The 16,211-nt window shown below is 44.4% G+C and overlaps 1 protein-coding gene across 1 annotated transcript; it reads left to right on the plus strand.

Annotated features, from left to right (window-relative positions):
* The first annotated feature begins 460 nt into the window (after positions 1 to 460).
* On the plus strand, positions 461 to 12,509 carry SRP68 (signal recognition particle 68kDa). The gene is made up of 15 exons (XM_010075201.1): positions 461 to 522; positions 1,099 to 1,212; positions 2,014 to 2,209; positions 2,978 to 3,060; positions 3,298 to 3,407; positions 3,779 to 3,861; positions 4,292 to 4,432; positions 7,777 to 7,875; positions 8,190 to 8,254; positions 8,574 to 8,733; positions 9,426 to 9,520; positions 9,763 to 9,892; positions 10,339 to 10,414; positions 11,248 to 11,300; positions 11,778 to 12,509. Exons 2-15 carry the CDS (start codon positions 1,151 to 1,153, stop codon positions 12,003 to 12,005), a joined length of 1,581 nt encoding a protein of 526 aa, XP_010073503.1. The 5' UTR covers positions 461 to 522; positions 1,099 to 1,150; the 3' UTR covers positions 12,006 to 12,509.
* Positions 12,510 to 16,211: the final 3,702 nt, after the last annotated feature.

Below are 16,211 nucleotides of genomic sequence, written 5' to 3' on the forward strand. Positions count from 1 at the left end.
TTTTCTTGAGATATGTAGCGTTTAAGGGCAGGAAAGCTCCTCTCTATTTCAGTTTTGACAACAAAACTGTGTCACAAGTGTGACTGGGGAGGCGGTCTAGCATAGCTAGGGCAGTCAGTTATATTAGCCTAGATGTGTCTGTTGGCGTAGCTAATTATCCTGAAATGAGCCCTGATAACAGCAGGACTCTTGTGGTGGCCTGTCAGAGGTGATGTGTGTGGTGTGTCTTAGTCCTGGCCTTGATAATTGTCACAAGGCTCTGAAGCGCTGGAGTCGTGAGGTCTTTTACGACCATCAGTTCCCTCGCCTGTGGGCTGTTAGGAGGCTTTTGGGTGCCCTGCTGTTCAAAGTGCATTTGCTTAATAGAACCTACAGTGTTCCCTTCTGTTCTTTTGGGGTTGGATGAAGGATGGGTAACAGACTGTACTGTCCATCTGCCTTAACACAAATCGCAGTCCTTCAGATTGTGAAGGAGTCGCAGCAGCAGCATGGTTTACGACACGGAGACTTCCAGAGGTACAGGTTAGTAAACAGCGTGGATGGCTTGGAGTTACTAGTGTGACTTGGCTTACTTTATTTAAAATGTAAACTTACTGTAGCAGGCAACAAAACCAATCTGCCAAGCAAATACCTATTGACAGGTTGCTTCATGTGAAGCGGCCTACGCTTTCTTTATTTTTAATTTTTTTAAATTAGCTGTAGTGTGCTGTGACTGTTCCATTCAGGAGGATACAGACTGGCTCTTGTTTCTCTATTGCCCTTTGAGAGCTTGTTTGTTAACACTTCACTGATAATCACTGTACTCTTCCAGAACTGAGTTTTCAATAAATGTACATAAAGCAAGTAGACAGTAAGGACAACATCATTCTGATTTTTCAAGATCAGGAATTATTTGACGTCTTCTCACCTAGTACTCTATTAGCCACTGGTTTACAGGTAGTTTCTGAGCTACCTCTTACCCTGTGTCATATATGGCGTTCTTAGTTGTGAAAGCATTGCCTGTCACAGCCTTTATGCCTTTTTTTCTGGTTGGAGAGAGCAGTAAACAGAAACAAAGTTGTTCTTTGGCCAAACTGACTGTGGTTGTCTTTTCTTTAGGGGTTATTGCTCCCGTAGGCTAAGGCGGCTCCGAAAAACTCTCAACTTCAAGATGGGAAACAGGCACAAGTTCACTGGGAAGAAAGTAACTGAAGAGATTCTCTCAGACAACAGGTATAGTCACTGGATGGAGTGGAGCATTCCGTACATTAGTGAATAGTTTCTTTAATTTGAGTAATTTATTTTCCTGTGCGTTTGATGGGAAACTGCTCTGTCCAATAGAGTCAGAAATTTTTCAGGGGTGTGTGTTATTCGTAATAAAAGATTAAAGTTTAGGCTGCAGTGCAGGCGGAAGAGGCACTGCTCAGATCCTGCTTCATCATGTGAACAAGTGGGAGAAGAGGGAGCAGCAACAACCAGTTCCTTCTCTTCATTCATAGTTGTTAAAATGGGTTCTTTCTGTATTCAGTAAATTGCTTTGATATTAAAGAGGAAATGCTTATTCAGATGTGTTGCAAGGTGGATGCATGAATAGTGATCCTGGTCTCATTTCCTGGGTTTTAGAAACACTTGAAGTGTCTGCTGTCTTGTCTTGTGGGGAGAAGAAAACATGATGCTGTATTCACAGATGCATTATAGCATTAGCTGGTAGGAAAACAGACATGTTTACCCGTATTCAACCAGTTTGAAGAGTGACCTAAAATCATAAATCCCTTTGTCTTCACAATGTCTGTGGTGTTACAGAGCAATACCAAATTCTCTTCCTTGGTTGGGTGATTACACTTCTGTAGTGAGAAATACAGTATAAAACAGAGTGTGCTTAGAACGTTAAGAAATAAAAGCATCTACCTTTTACTAACCGAGCTGAGATTTTGTTACTGAACTTTGCAGATCATAATGCAAAGAACTGGTGGTGATGTGGTAGTATTTGTTTGAATGTCGTCACTTTTTCATTCGTCTTTGTCTGCCCCACAGGTATTTGCTGTTGATTCTGATGGATGCAGAGAGAGCCTGGAGTTATGCCATGCAGCTGAAACAGGAAGCCAACACAGAGCCTCGCAAACGGTTTCACTTGCTGTCTCGCCTGCGCAAAGCTGTGAAACATGCCGAGGAGCTGGAGCGACTGTGTGAAAGTAACCGAGTGGATGCCAAAACAAAGCTGGAAGCTCAGGTAACTACTCCTGTTTTCATCTTGTTTTACAGCAAAAACCGAGCAAGAAATCTTTGGATTTTGGGTGAAGATATTAATCTCATCTAGCAATAGATAATAAAAACTGACCGATCTCAAACTGGATAATGTCTCCCATTGAGTAGCTTGGACTACTTGAAATAACCAGTGGCACCAGCCAAGACGAGGACCTGGCATTTAAAAGTTCAAGTGTATCAAGTGATTGTCCTTGCTTTATTTACTTTTAATAAAAGTAAAAAGAATTGAGAGAGGCTAACTCCATGCAACACAGCGTAATAAACTGTGCTTGTCTGTTGAGTTATCTGTTTGTTTAATGTCCTAAAGTAGCCACCTAGAACACAAGCCTTGTGGCTCTGGCTCCTGGAACACAGAAAGCAACTGTGTTGTGACACCAGCCTCTGAACAAGGGGCTGCAGTGGCACTTGGTTAATTTAAACTGCCATTTTGTAGCTTATTGCTGGGGGAAAAAAAAAGTTTAGTGACAGCAGTAGGCCATGTTGATTGCATAACAATCAAGAAACATCTTTGCTTTCATCTCCTTTGAAATGTGACAATGTCAGTTAAAAGAAAAAAAAAATGTGGGTAGCTAGTAAGCCATAATCCAAATTAGTTGTCTTCTGTGGGAAGACCAAATGAAAAGGGCAAAGCTTAGTCACTTACTGTAGGTGTCACAGCAGCCTTCATACTAAAGGTTGTACAAACTAGGCTGCTGGTCTCGCGGAAATTAACTTGCCCTTGTGCTGTCTGCAGGCGTACATGGCGTATCTCACAGGGATGCTTCGTTTTGAACACCAGGAGTGGAAGGCAGCAATGGAGGCTTTCAACAAATGCAAGTGAGTTCTCCCACTTCACCAGCTTCGTTTAATAAATAGTATTGGATCAGTCTAGCAAGTTTAGATACTCTTTGTACAGCTGCTGTGCGAGTTGTTTAGTTAATTGTGCGGTTAATTAACTGGGAGGTACTACCCAAGAGGCAGCATTCTCCAGAGCAGAGAGACAAACTCTTCCCTTAAGACAGCGTCTCACAAAATGACACACACCGCAGAGTTAATACGTATTCTTTGCTGTAGGACCATATATGAGAAACTGGCCAATGCTTTCACAGAAGAACAAGCTGTGCTGTATAACCAGCGTGTGGAAGAGATCTCGCCCAACATTCGCTACTGTGCCTATAATATTGGTAAGGAAGGGGGAGTACCTGATCTTCAACAAAGAACAAGACTTGTTCACAGTAAAGGAGTATTGACTTGATAGGTAAATACTGGTCCAAGTGACATGGGAATGAGTCTAATATTTTGGGCAAATTCTGCACGCATTCTGGGTCAGTTTAGCAGTGGAGAAATATACTCACTTTGCAAGAGTGCATGTGGTTTTGTGTAAAAAGGCAAAATACCAGTTTGCAGTAGTTTGCTTATGAAGCCAGCATGAAATTGCAAATTCATCCCCTTTGTCCCCTAATAACCAGTGTAAAACCTGTTTGTTATCTTTTCTGTATTAAAATAATTTGTGAACTCAGATAGAAATGTAATCTTGATTTGTTAATTCTCTCAGGTGACCAGTCTGCTATGAATGAGTTGATGCAGATGAGACTGAGGTCTGGTGGCACTGAAGGTCTTCTTGCAGAAAAATTAGAGGTAACTTATTGCATTTTTCAAGTTGAGACATGAGAGGTATCTCTGTTGACCACAAATATTGCTGTAGCACACCATTCAAGAGCCAAAACCTATCGGGAGAGAGCAGGCAAGCCTCGGGGTCTGTGGGAAACCCCACTTTCCTAAAAAGCCCTTTGATTTTAAAATAGTCAAATCTAATGTGAATTTCACAGAATCACAGAATGTTAGAGATTGGAAGGGACCTCGAAAGATCATCTAGTCCAATCCCCCTGCCGGAGCAGGAACACCGGGATCAGCTCACACAGGAACGCATCCAGGCGGGCTTTGAATGTCTCCAGAGAAGGAGACTCCACAACCTCTCTGGGCAGCCTGTTCCAGTGCTCTGAATTTGACTGGTTCAGTTTTGGATACCCTAAGGTTCAAGCTCGTAAGTGCGGTCTGTTCTCTACAGGCACTGATTACCCAGACTCGAGCAAAGCAGGCAGCCACGATGAGCGAGGTGGAGTGGAGAGGAAGAACTGTTCCGGTGAAGATAGACAAAGTGAGGATCTTCTTGTTGGGGCTGGCCGACAACGAAGCAGCAATTGCTCAGGTAACCCAAAAGCCATCTCTGGTGCTGCTGTTCTAAGTGACCTCTTTCCTTCCGTGTGCGAGATAATACATGATACCTGTACTAAAAACTTTTAAATAAGATTTTTTTCTCAAACTTGGGATTGGAAGGCTAAAAGTAAAAGGGGGAATATTGACTATAACTCAAAACTGAAGTGTCAGTTGAGGATAGCTCCCACAGTCTACCAAGTGATAGTTTGGGAGATCTGTTCTGCTAAAGCAGGGAATATTACTGCTCTTTTGAACGGTCTGTTCTAACCAGAAGTGCTACCTTTCAGTGGCAGGGTGATAAGCATTGTTATTTGTAATTCACTTGGAAGTGAAGGTTGCAATTTTAAGAGTAACTGGTTTTGAATTACTGTTCTAATTTCTTTAAGTATCTTACTCAAATGCTCCAACTTCAGAGCAACCAAAAGAAAAAAGATCTGTATCAGTGACCATTTTTCAGCAACAAAAGGCAATTTGACAAATGAAGCAGGTGCTCTGAGATTTATAGCATTCTCTTCTTGACTTATGCAAAACCTGAAGAGCAAGGAGAAGATTACTAAATGTCAGGATGTAAATTAATTTCAAGTGTTCTGAAATGCTCGCAGTGGCACACACTATGCATGTCTTTAGTATTGCAGCTAGGTTTTCCACATGGAACTTTTTCCTTGGAAATGGTGCCCAGATGGCATATTCCGCTTCCCAGCGGCTGTAGAGCACCCTTGCTGTTTGAAAAGGCAGTGAAAGGATCTTCAGGAACAGTTGTTGCCTCTAAAGATGGGTGTTTTGCAGCATCGGAGGAGAATAATGAGAATAAATGGCAAATGAAAACCCTGCAAAAGTGTAAGGCAACTGGGCAGGAGCAGGAGACAGTGTTGAGAAGACAGTGTGAGTAGGATAAACTGGCTGGGTAGGAAATGTTACTGTGAACCAGTCTTGTTGTAATGTCATGAATTGTATGTTGCTGAATTTATTTTTGCAGGTAGTATGGCAGTGTGGCCAGCAGGTGGAAGTGCAGCTGAGTTCAGTGTGCCCTCTAATTTCTGTCCTGCCAGCCTAGCAGTTGGACCTTTTCAGTTTAGTTGCCCTCTTTGTTCCATAAAGCTGTGTCAGAACAGTGAACTGAATTTATTTTCATCTTGCTTTATGTTCCTTGGAAGCTCTGACTAAACAGAGGAGTTTTGTGGTACCGGATTGCAGCTAGTGATGGTGAGAGCTGAGTGCGCAGCAGCAGTATTGACATTCCCAGAGGGCTAAAACGTGGCCTTTTGAAAGCAGTTCTGCAGGTGCTGTGTCAGCTGTGATGGGCAGTCCAGCTCCAGCTGATGGTGGTTCCTGGGATCTCTGGCACCTTTCTGCAGGTCTCCACAAGTTGAAAGCCTAGTGTAACAGCAGTGCTCTTCAGGGTTTTAAGAGAAGCAAACACAAATGTGTGTTTTGTAGAAAAATGGAGATTCTCAGCACAATTATGTATTGCCTTTTGTGTTGTATTGGTAATGGGAGAAACAGAACAAATAAGCCAAACTGAAATACGAACCCAAGTTTAAAATGACTTGTGTCAGCCCTGTTGTAGACTCGAATGCATGACTTCAAGGGCCCGTTGACTCCAGCCAGGTAGAAGCGAGAAGGCTAAAAGACAGAGTGACGGAAGTGTGCTCCTGGCTGGTGTTACCTCAAGGATATTGTGGTTGTCTCTGGTAACTAGGGCTGTAGCAAAAATGGGTGGTAATAACTTTCAGAAATGATACACAATATTTTAGAACAAATGAAAAATCAGAAGTGAGTGCTTTTGGGCTTTCAGAAGTGGGTTCAGGGGGATCAGTTCCCTGGATCCCTTTACAACTGAACCTGTGCTGTTGTATCAGGGCATTTGAATCACCAGCTGTAGCACTTGCATCTCAGTTTTATGATCTGAAATCTCCCAAACTGGAACATATGTGTATTTATACACAGAATCAGTTTCACCTTAGGAGTTTTTGCTTAGAAAGGAAAGCCTTTGTTTCATTGCACGGCCCAGCCCTCTCCCTGTTTGTGCTTGACTGATGATCTAGCTATGTCTGTTTTCATTTTTGTGTATACGGTGAAATTGCAGCGCTCCTCTGGGCGAGGTTGAGAATGCTGTCGGACTTGTCTCTGGTTATTCTCAGTAGTTAGTCTTAAAAATTCTTGCAGCAAATATAAAAAAAAAAACAACCCCAAACCAAAACCACCACAAACCAAAAACCAAACCCAAAAAATTGCCTTTATCTCAGGTCAAAATACCTAAGGCTTTGTGAAGGAGTGAAAATTATGTTCTTTAATGGGTTTGCAAACCTGAAAAAAGGCGAGGCAGAGACTGTAGAGCTCTACTGACGATAAACAAGTGAGCATGTTTTTAGAGAGTTTTTTATTCATTTGGACAATTGCAGATTTGTTGCAGCAAAGTTCATCTTGTGCTGTTACGTGACATGGAAGTGGTCTAACGCAGTGGTGATACACTGTCATCTCTCATTCGAATGCTAAGGTTGAGGTTTGTTTCTGGGCGGTTTTCTCATACTGAATCAGCGAGAGTCTTGCGATCCCCAGCTGGTTTCCTTCTCTGTCACCTGAACGGAAGTTGAATTTGGTTCGGGGTGCAATTTTTTTAAGTGGGTACATGATATGCCACTCCATTAGGCAGAGATCAGGCTCCAACTTGTTTTTTAAAAGTTGTTGTGAAATTTTGGTTTTGGGGCAGAAGGCCAAAAGCTGCTTCATTTTTTGACAAAACTTATGGTGACAGCAGAAAAGCACTCCGTCGTTCCTGCTACTAAAATACAGGGTTACTTTAAAAAATGCTTCAAATAAGAAAATTATTGCCGCAGTGAGCATTACTAGAGTGGGAGTGTAGAAAAGGTAATCATCTCCATGTTCTTACCACATGAGAAAAGTTAAATCAGCATAACAAGAGCAGTCTAAATTGGTAGTTTGCCAGCTCAGTAGTGCTCAGCTCCTCTGTTGCTGGGCCTTTCCCACAGTGCAGTCCAACCTCAGCTGTTCCTGGAGCAATGTGGGTGCCATCCTGGAAGGGAGGGCAGTTGCTGGGAAGGTAGCTGTTGCAGGGATGAGGCGATCAGAGCTGTGCGTGCTAGGCCTTCAGTGCTGCTAAGTTCTCAGCACTGACCACATTCCCTGTGATTTCTGGCGCTTTGCCCCCTAGAACGTATTGCAGACAGGTACAGGTTGGAGTTCAGGCTACCCATGGATCTTAAAGTCATAACTTGGGAGAAACTTGTTTAATCTCCCCAGTTAATTGTTGCATTGTGGGATGCAAAATACAAAAGTTTCTAATAGAAACTTGTCTTAACTTTCCTTTGCTATTAGGCAGAAAATGAGGAGACAAAAGAACGTTTGTTTGAATCTTTACTCAGTGAGTGTCGAGATGCCATCCAGGCTGTTCGGGAAGATCTGAAACCAGACCAGGTAAGAGCAAACATGAGTATTTCTACTTTCAGGAACATAATGTTTCTTTGGGACTGATTTGTTCTTGTTAAACTTGCTTAAGAATAAAAGTGGTTGGGATTTCTTTAATGAAAAGCTGTGAAAGTCTATCACCTTTGATTTTATTATCTTCAGAACTGGAGAGGGTGACTAGTAGTGTAGAAGCCCTCATTCTTTTGCCCAGAAGTCTCATAACTTCCCTGGTTTACCCAAACCTTGAGTTGTTTCTCATGTTTTCTTCCCTCAGCTGCCAGTCTTAAGTAAATCATACAGTGTTTTGTCCCCAATTTCCACAGAAACAGCGGGAACACTCTCTGGAAAATGATTCTGGGAAGGTGTCCAACATCCAGTACTTACACAGGTAATAGGCAAACATTGCTGCCTGTACTAGTGTGAAAAAGTCATGCTCTTGTGTCGAGATTTTATTTTTGTTTAGTTTTGTTTTATGGGGTTTTTGTTCTGGACCTCTCAGATCTCAAAGGATGACTGTACAGATAAGGATCTGATTCACGCAGCTTTGAGAACATTCTACTTAAGACTCTCATGTTGACCTTTCAGATGTTTTTTTCCTCTACTAGTATCAGCTTAGGCTGGGGGGGGGGAGTTTTTTTCAGAACAAAGAGTAATGTCTGAGTAGTTCTGACAGTCTGATAAAGGTATTTTATCTTTTATCTTTTTAGCTATTTGACTTACATCAAGCTGTCAACAGCCATCAAGCGCAATGAGAGCATGGCGAAGTCTCTGCAGAAGGCACTGCTGCAGCAGCAGCGGTCAGAAGAGGATGGCAAGCGCACACCACGGCCTCAGGACCTGATCCGTCTCTATGATATAATTTTGCAGGTAATGCTGGGAAAACAATCTGAGTCTTTGTAATAATTGGAGAACCTTGGTACAAAAAGTTATTGTAGAAAATACAGCGGTGCAGGTGAACTTTCTGTGAAGTCTGAAGAGCAGCTGAGGATCTACAATTGCCTTCTTGAAGATGTTTGACATCTGCATGAAACAAACAGAAACCCCCTTCTAGCTGTGAACAGAACATGCTGCTAGAATGGGTGCCCTTGGTTGTGCACTCTAATGCATTTTTTTAAATAGCTTTTCTGTTTTATGCAGCAGTCTGATAGCTGCCTTAGTTTCTACTGGCCAGAGAAAGTGGCAGCTAAAAATACTCGTACTTGTTCTTCATAAGCAGTTTCTCAGTTTCTCATATAAATTTTCAATTAACTGTGGGAGCCTGTAGCTGAAGCTGTTGTGAATGGAAAAGGGAAATGCCTTATGAGATAATTCCTGCATGTGAAATCTGAGGAGTCTTTGTCCTAATTCCTGTTTGTGTCAGGAGATCTGTCCTGAGGGCAAACTTGCACAAGTTTCAGTGAGTGTCCTTCACAAGGTTAGCATACTGATAATGAGAAAACTGGAAACTATTTCCATGGGAGCGTACTGTTGACTTGGTAAAGGGACAGCTTTCTCTTATTCTGGTAGATTCCAGAGGAAAACAGCACCTGCATTTGTTACTCTGACTCTCTTTTGCACAGAACCTGGTGGAACTGAGACAGCTTCCTGGCCTAGAAGAGGATAAGAACTTCCAAAAAGAGATTGGATTGAAGACGCTTGTGTACAAAGCTTACAGGTGACTGAGAAACAGCCAGGTTTCCTTTAGCAGGCATTATATCTTCAAAGTTCATTATTCCAAAGCTCAGTGTGCTATACAGGGCTTTGGTGGAGTTTTTTCTGCCCTTTTGTGAAATGAAGACTGGATGCTAAGGGGAGACTGGCCGGTGCTGTGTAATAGTCTCTGCTGTTATCAGTCATTTGAGTTGGGAAGAGGGATGGATAACAAACATGAAAAGGATCCACTCTTTACTGTTGCAGGTGTTTCTTCATTGCACAGTCCTATGTCCTGGTAAAGAAATGGAGTGAAGCTCTTGTTTTATATGAGAGAGTGCTGAAATACGCTCGCGAAGTTCAGTCAGGAGCTGGAGCTCATACAAACAGCTTGAAGGTAGGAATCGAGTCCTGTGTGTAGAAGGGAGCTGGAGTTGATGGAAAAGCTCTGTCCCTGTATTAATCGTCAATTAGATGCCAGACCGTTACAATTCAAGACGGATCTTTAAGTGGGAGAAGAGTAGTACACGTGTGACTTTTTGACACGTTATAGTAGGGACTTTCTTGTGACATGGAAACACCTCAACTGGCCCCTTGCTTTGAGGGCAGGGCAGACTTACTGTAACAACTCCATAACAATTCACCAAGTTTTCTCACATCTTTTTCTGTTATGCTATTTCTGTAGTGCTTAAAGGACTGGACTGTAGCTTTTCCTTTTCTGGGAAGGTTTATCAGCACAAGGACTTAATTTCTTAGTTCTTACTTTGTCAGGTTTTTCCTTTGCCCTACCTCTTAAACTCTGGCACATTTGAGGCTCTCAAATAATTTTCTTTAATGACCTAGGAGCTACCTGATGTTCAGGATCTGATCACACAAGTCAATGCAGAGAAATACTCCTTGCAAGCAGCAGCTATATTAGGTGAGTTTCACAAGTATACTAAGGTTCTAATGTTTCTTGAATAATGCCCCTGCAGCTATTTCATTCCTTTTACTTAATTTCTGAAGTTCCAAGTATTTTTCCACTTCCCTCTGATCTGTGTAGGCTCTGGAAAATGTTTTCCCCCTCCCCCAGTTCTAGCTGCCTCTAGCCGTGTGTAGTGCAGCTAGGCAAGCAGTGACTAGACATTTGGGATCCTGCTCCCTGCCCAGAGAGGCGAAAGTGCTTCGTGAGGATGTGCCCCTATTTTGGTAACTTGCACAAACACCCTGTTTAGTGTTTAATTTTTTTGTTGCAAGCAATTTGGCATTCCTCATCCCAGGTTTGCCTACCTGGGAGAACTACTGAAAAAGGGGAGAGCAGTGATGTTCTGCTCTTTCGCAGTGTCAAGCAGGGTAGGGGAACTTTGGGGGAATGGATGAACTTTGTGATTTCTTGGGCTGCTGTTTATGCTGTGCCTGCTGCTGGAAGCCCAAGGTAAGTAATAGATTATTTTGTCTTTTATTGCTTTAATGTTGCATTAACAGACCCCGCTGGGGTCTTCTCATTATCTGCTGCTTTGTGCTTAACTCAAAATCTTGGCTTCTTTCAGGAGCTTCTCACAACCATGCGAAGGAGAAGCTCTCCATCACTGAGAGCTGTGTTGGCTGTAGATGAGTATGTGTGGTCCTGTTAGTATAGAAAGCAAATTGATTCTGCTGAAAATAGTCTTGTGTATCCCAGAAGGAAAGGCTCATAGCTAAGCTAAGAGGACAGCTGACAGACGTGCCAAGTTGTAGCTTGTTATTCTTACCACTTTTTCTTCGATTTTGCAGATGCAAATGATAGCCATGAGCCAGAGTCTCCATCTCAGGTCAAGGATGGCAAGGTAAGAGCTGAGAGCTCAGGCAAATTCCGGTAGTGTTCTTAATGAATATTACTCTTAACCTGTTAGCTGAGTGTCTCTTACAACTCAAGAAATGTCATGCTGATTGGAGTTTTATCATGACTGGTGTATTTAAGACATTTTATTGGGCTTGTTTTCCTTCTGCAAGTCCTGAAGGTGCCCAACAGAGTGTGGTTCCTTGGGTAGGAGCTAGGCAGCTGCTTGCAGCTTCTAGTGTGGCATCTTCTCTTTTTTTTCTTTTTTTTTTTTTTTTTTTTCTTCAATTTAGCTTGCTCCCTGAACGTGGGAGGGTTTTCCAGGGGTTCGAACCATTTTCAAAGGCCCAACATGTCACATAAGGGAACTTCAGCTTCTGTTGTCTCAGTTGCTGCTTAATCCCATTTGCTTTGTTTAGCAATCCCTTGTTAGCTTTGATTTGACATGTCTTTAATTTGTGTTTTTTGCACTGGTCTCTTGCAGCCACTCTCTGAACGGTTTGAGACTTTCTGTCTGGATCCTTCTCTTGTCAGCAAGCAAGTCAGCCTCGTGCACTTCCCTCCAGGCTTCCAGCCCATTCCATGCAAACCCTTGTTCTTTGACCTGGCCCTTAATCACGTTGCTTTCCCACCTCTGGAGGACAAGGTGGAGCAGAAGGCCAAGAGTGGTCTCACAGGATACATAAAGGGCATTTTTGGATTCAAAAGTTAACCAGGACCCCCTGAGGAACAGAGGTTTTATTCTGTATTGAAGGAAAAGCTCCAAGAGTGTCTAGGACACAAATATCTGCACCTGAAACTGTCAGAGGGAGGTTTTACCATCTTCTTCCCCGTCTTCTGTGTATATGTCTGTGCACTTACATTCTCTCCCAGTGTATTAAAGACAAACAGTCTATTCAAACTATAAATAGCTGAAAATAATCTGGAGCACAGAAATTCCATTCTGCTTGGAGAAGCTGGAGCTTGCTTTGTGACCAGTGGCCCGTTCAGGGCCAGTGCACATCTGCGTACCATGGGCCAGCGCATAGGTATAATTTGATTCCTCCTCTGCCCCATTATTTGATACTTTAATTTGGTATTTGGTCTAGAAATCTGGGTGTGATGGGGAAACAGAGGCCAAAGGTAGATGCAGAACTAAACCAGAAAGGTGAGGGTTGTCTGTGCGAAGGCTGTGAAACAGTAGCCAAGGGGGCTGACTTCTCCTTCCCTTTTGACTCCCAGAAATCTCTGTATTTTTTTAAAAATTTAACATTCAGAAATGACAAAGTAGAGCCTCTCTCCTTCCTGATCAGGATGGCAAATACCTTACCAAATGTTAATGGTTACCCCGGGTGTGGTGGAGCATAACCTGAATTTGTACTCTGGGCCGATAGGATCCTTCTCTGTTGATAACCGTTTTGTTGAATACCTGAGAACAGTATAGAACCTAGTCCTGCAAGGCTTCTTCTGGGAAACTAGCTTCACGGGTGGCTTTAGAAATAGTAACTTGCTCTCCGTGGGAAGTTGGGTCTCAATGTTTGTTTTGTCTCTGATCTAAACCTTGCGTGAAAACAAGATGATATTTTTCTGGAGTTCACCTGTTGCTTTCTTGGTTTTTCCTTAGTCGGTAGATACACCTGAAATGGGGAATAAGCAGCAGGAGACCAGTAAGTTCTTGAGTGATCTTCTCTGTCATGCCAGACAGCTTTTTTTATAAAGCACCCAGGTGCTATGGTGATAGGCACTTCAAAAATGCAGGTAATTTCATAATTGTGATCATTTAAACAGGAAAAAAACCCCCACAGCACATGGGCAGAACTGTTCCTAAATAAAGCATTTGGAAGTTTCCACCAGCGATGTTTGGGTTTTCACTCAGTCTGTAGCTGGAAGGTGAAACAGCACATCGTTCTCGCTGCCTGAACTCTTCTGCACCAGTTGTCTTGACTTTGTGTTTCTCCATTTTTAGGCATTGGAGTTAATAGGGGTGGAAACAGAAGAACTTTTTTAAATGATCGAATTGTTGTTGTCATGGGAATTTTCCGTGCAAGGTTCATGTCAGATGGATGAGGGGAATTAACAGTTCCCATTATTTTAATATGAATGTTTGCTGCTTTGTTCCAAGTTGATCTGATTTGTGAGTTCTCAAAGCAGCTTTCAAGAGGACTCTGGGCTCAGAAAGAGGTAAGAGAAGAAGGAGGAGGTTCTTTGTGTTTATCTTCTGCAACATGGAAACAAAATGGGAATTTCTGGTATTCTAGCTAATTCCGTTTGCCTCTGGATGCCAGGGGGATTTTACAAGAGAAAGGGAAAGTGTAGAGCTGAAAGAAACATCGAACACTATTGTTTAATCAGGTGACAATTTATAGAAAACATGGTCTTGTACAGCAGATGTCTCTTCCCCATAAAGCCCGTTTCCTTTCAGACAAGGAAAGGTGGTGTGGTGACTGGCGCAGGCATCAGCTGGTTACCTGCTTCACGGTCCCTCTTTCTGTGTACGTTAATCTGAGCTGCTCTCGCCTTTTCTGCTTTTCTATCAAATCAGTTGAAGAACTGTTCTCCTGTTTGGTTGCCAACCAAACTCCTGCTTTCATACCACAGATCTATGTGGTGCCTGGATTGATTCCAGTGAACTTTGTACTGCAGCCACTTTCTACTCGGTTACTGTTACAAAAGCTAAGAGCAATTGTCCTCTTTATGTCAAACAACCTTTGACAGATAACTGATTAGTTGGACGCAGATAAGAAATCTGAAAACAATACGGTTTTATTCCTGACCTCTGAGGCGCGTAGTTTGTGCCGAGCATTGAGAACACCAAGCACTCTGCCTCCGAAGTGTTCAGACGGTCAAGGTCACACCATCACCTGGGGCTGCTTAATCCCTGGAGAATGGCCAGTCAGTCCTGGAGAGGATCTTCTGCCTGAAGGCTGGGATGATGGACATGCCCTGCTCTCAGAGGTAACTTGGCTTGTCTGTGTCGGTGCAGTGTTAGTGGAAAGTGGGCAGAGTAGGGTTTGTAAGCTGTGCTGTGACTTTAAGGAATGAGGGAGGCACTGATGAGGCACTAGGAAAAAGTCTTAAAATGTAAAAAAAGAGAAAAAAAATACTGTTATTCAAGTCATTTGTATGATGAAAACCAGACTCTCAGAGTTTACGGAGGCTTTTAGCCCTGCAGTGGAGCTGGGAAGGGCAGAGGTTCGGTTCGGACAGCAGCAGTTCCGAGGGAACGGCCCAGGCAAGTGAAGTGTCTGGTGCGACATCGAGATTCCCCTGGAGCTGCCAAGTGTTTGTGCCTGAAGCGGCCGGAGCGAGCTGTGGAGCCCAGGTTTATAGTGCTTGGAAACCTGCTTCCTTGTTGCGCTGTCCTTTCATCAGGCTGCACTGTTTGCTTTCAGGTGTTTGCTCTCTTTCCATGAATTAGTTGGTAAGTAGGCCACACGATTGCCCTCCAACAGGAAGCTCCAGCAGAACGGTCAAGATTATTGCTTTCAATCAACTCCTGTGGAATATCTTTGGGCTTCGCACTGGAATTTTAATTACAGGCTGAGCGAGCTGTGCCTGGTAGCATTGCATCAATTAAAATAGGAATGAGAGGTACAGCCCTCGGCGGCCCCACCATCAGCGATATGCCCGTGTCTTGGGCGACGTTCACTTCTGGTCGTGCCCTCCGAGGGCTCTCGTGACAGTGTGGGTCTTGAGGGACTAATGGGACATAGGAGAAATGATGAGCGTGAGACCAATCTGGCCGTTTACAGAGAGAAGTGAGAGGTGACACATGGGATAGCAATGGGCTCCTCTGGGGGCTCCCAAATAACCGTCTCTGCCCCCTTTACATTGGGGGTATTGAAATGGAAGGTGGTGTGTTACTAGAGAAAATCATTGCTGTCTGATCCCAGCTGCTTCAAGCAGGCAGCACCCCCGCTGAGCCCTGGCGAGTTCTCCGGGGCCGCTGTGGCTGCGTTACCTCGAGGAGCTTGTTGCAGGTGGGGCTGGCAGCCAGCACCGCGCACGCCAGGCAGCGAGGGGCTGCAGCCCCTGCTTGTGGGTGTGGGAAGTCCTTGTCCAGCTGCAGTGGCAGCGAGTGGAACTAATTCTTGGGAGAAGATTCATCTGCTGAGAGATGTCTGTGCTCCCCTTGTCAACGGCCCCATTAGAGCTACGAGCACAAGTGGTGGTTGGCTCGGGGTGTAAGCTGGGAGTTTGCTCGCTTGCAGGAGCGATTTGATGTGATCTTGCTTGTCTATGGCTGCTCCTCCTTTTCTTCAGGACGGGATTGCTATTGGTAAGCACAGGGACAGCTGGTGGTAGGTTTGTCGGCCAAAGAGGAGCCCTTTCTGATCCATCCGGGGGGGAAGAATGCGTGGCGGGTGCCCCGGTGTATGATAGGAAGCTCCAAGCGGGAGGAGATAAATGGGATAGGAAGCAGGCAGGGATCCTGAAAGCTGCTTGCCCCAGGTGGGCTAGCAGCAGCCGGTGGGCTCTGAGCTTTCCTGGGGCTCAGGCAGGGGCAGCAGCAGCTCTCGGTGGCTTCTCTTCCCTGCTCTGGCCCAAGGAGATGCTGGGCAGTGCTGCCGCTGCCTCTCCAGCCTGGCTCGAAAACCCGCATCGCTGCTCAAGTCCCTTGGCTTCCCGGGACCTGCCCCGGCACTGGGGGGGTTTGGCATGGAGCGACTCTGTGCTCCGGGAGCTGATCCCGCAGCGGTTCGGAGGGACACACCTCCAGCAAAGGTTCGTGCTGGGCTCTGGCTTCTCGGGCTCATCCAAGCCATGCCGGGGGTGAGCAGGTTTGTGAAATGCAGCCGCTCCCTGACCCGCTCCCTTGGGTGAGGTCTCCTTGGCCCGAGCTGCTGTTCTGTCTGAGGAGAGGCTGCTCCCTTGCTGTCCTGCTGCAAACTCACCCGAACGGCCGGTCAGGTAACTGCTGCTGTTGCTGCGAAAATCC

This window comes from Pterocles gutturalis, unplaced genomic scaffold, assembly GCF_000699245.1.
Source record: "Pterocles gutturalis isolate BGI_N339 unplaced genomic scaffold, ASM69924v1 scaffold12757, whole genome shotgun sequence".
In the NCBI taxonomy this organism is placed as follows: Eukaryota; Metazoa; Chordata; class Aves; order Pterocliformes; family Pteroclidae; genus Pterocles; species Pterocles gutturalis.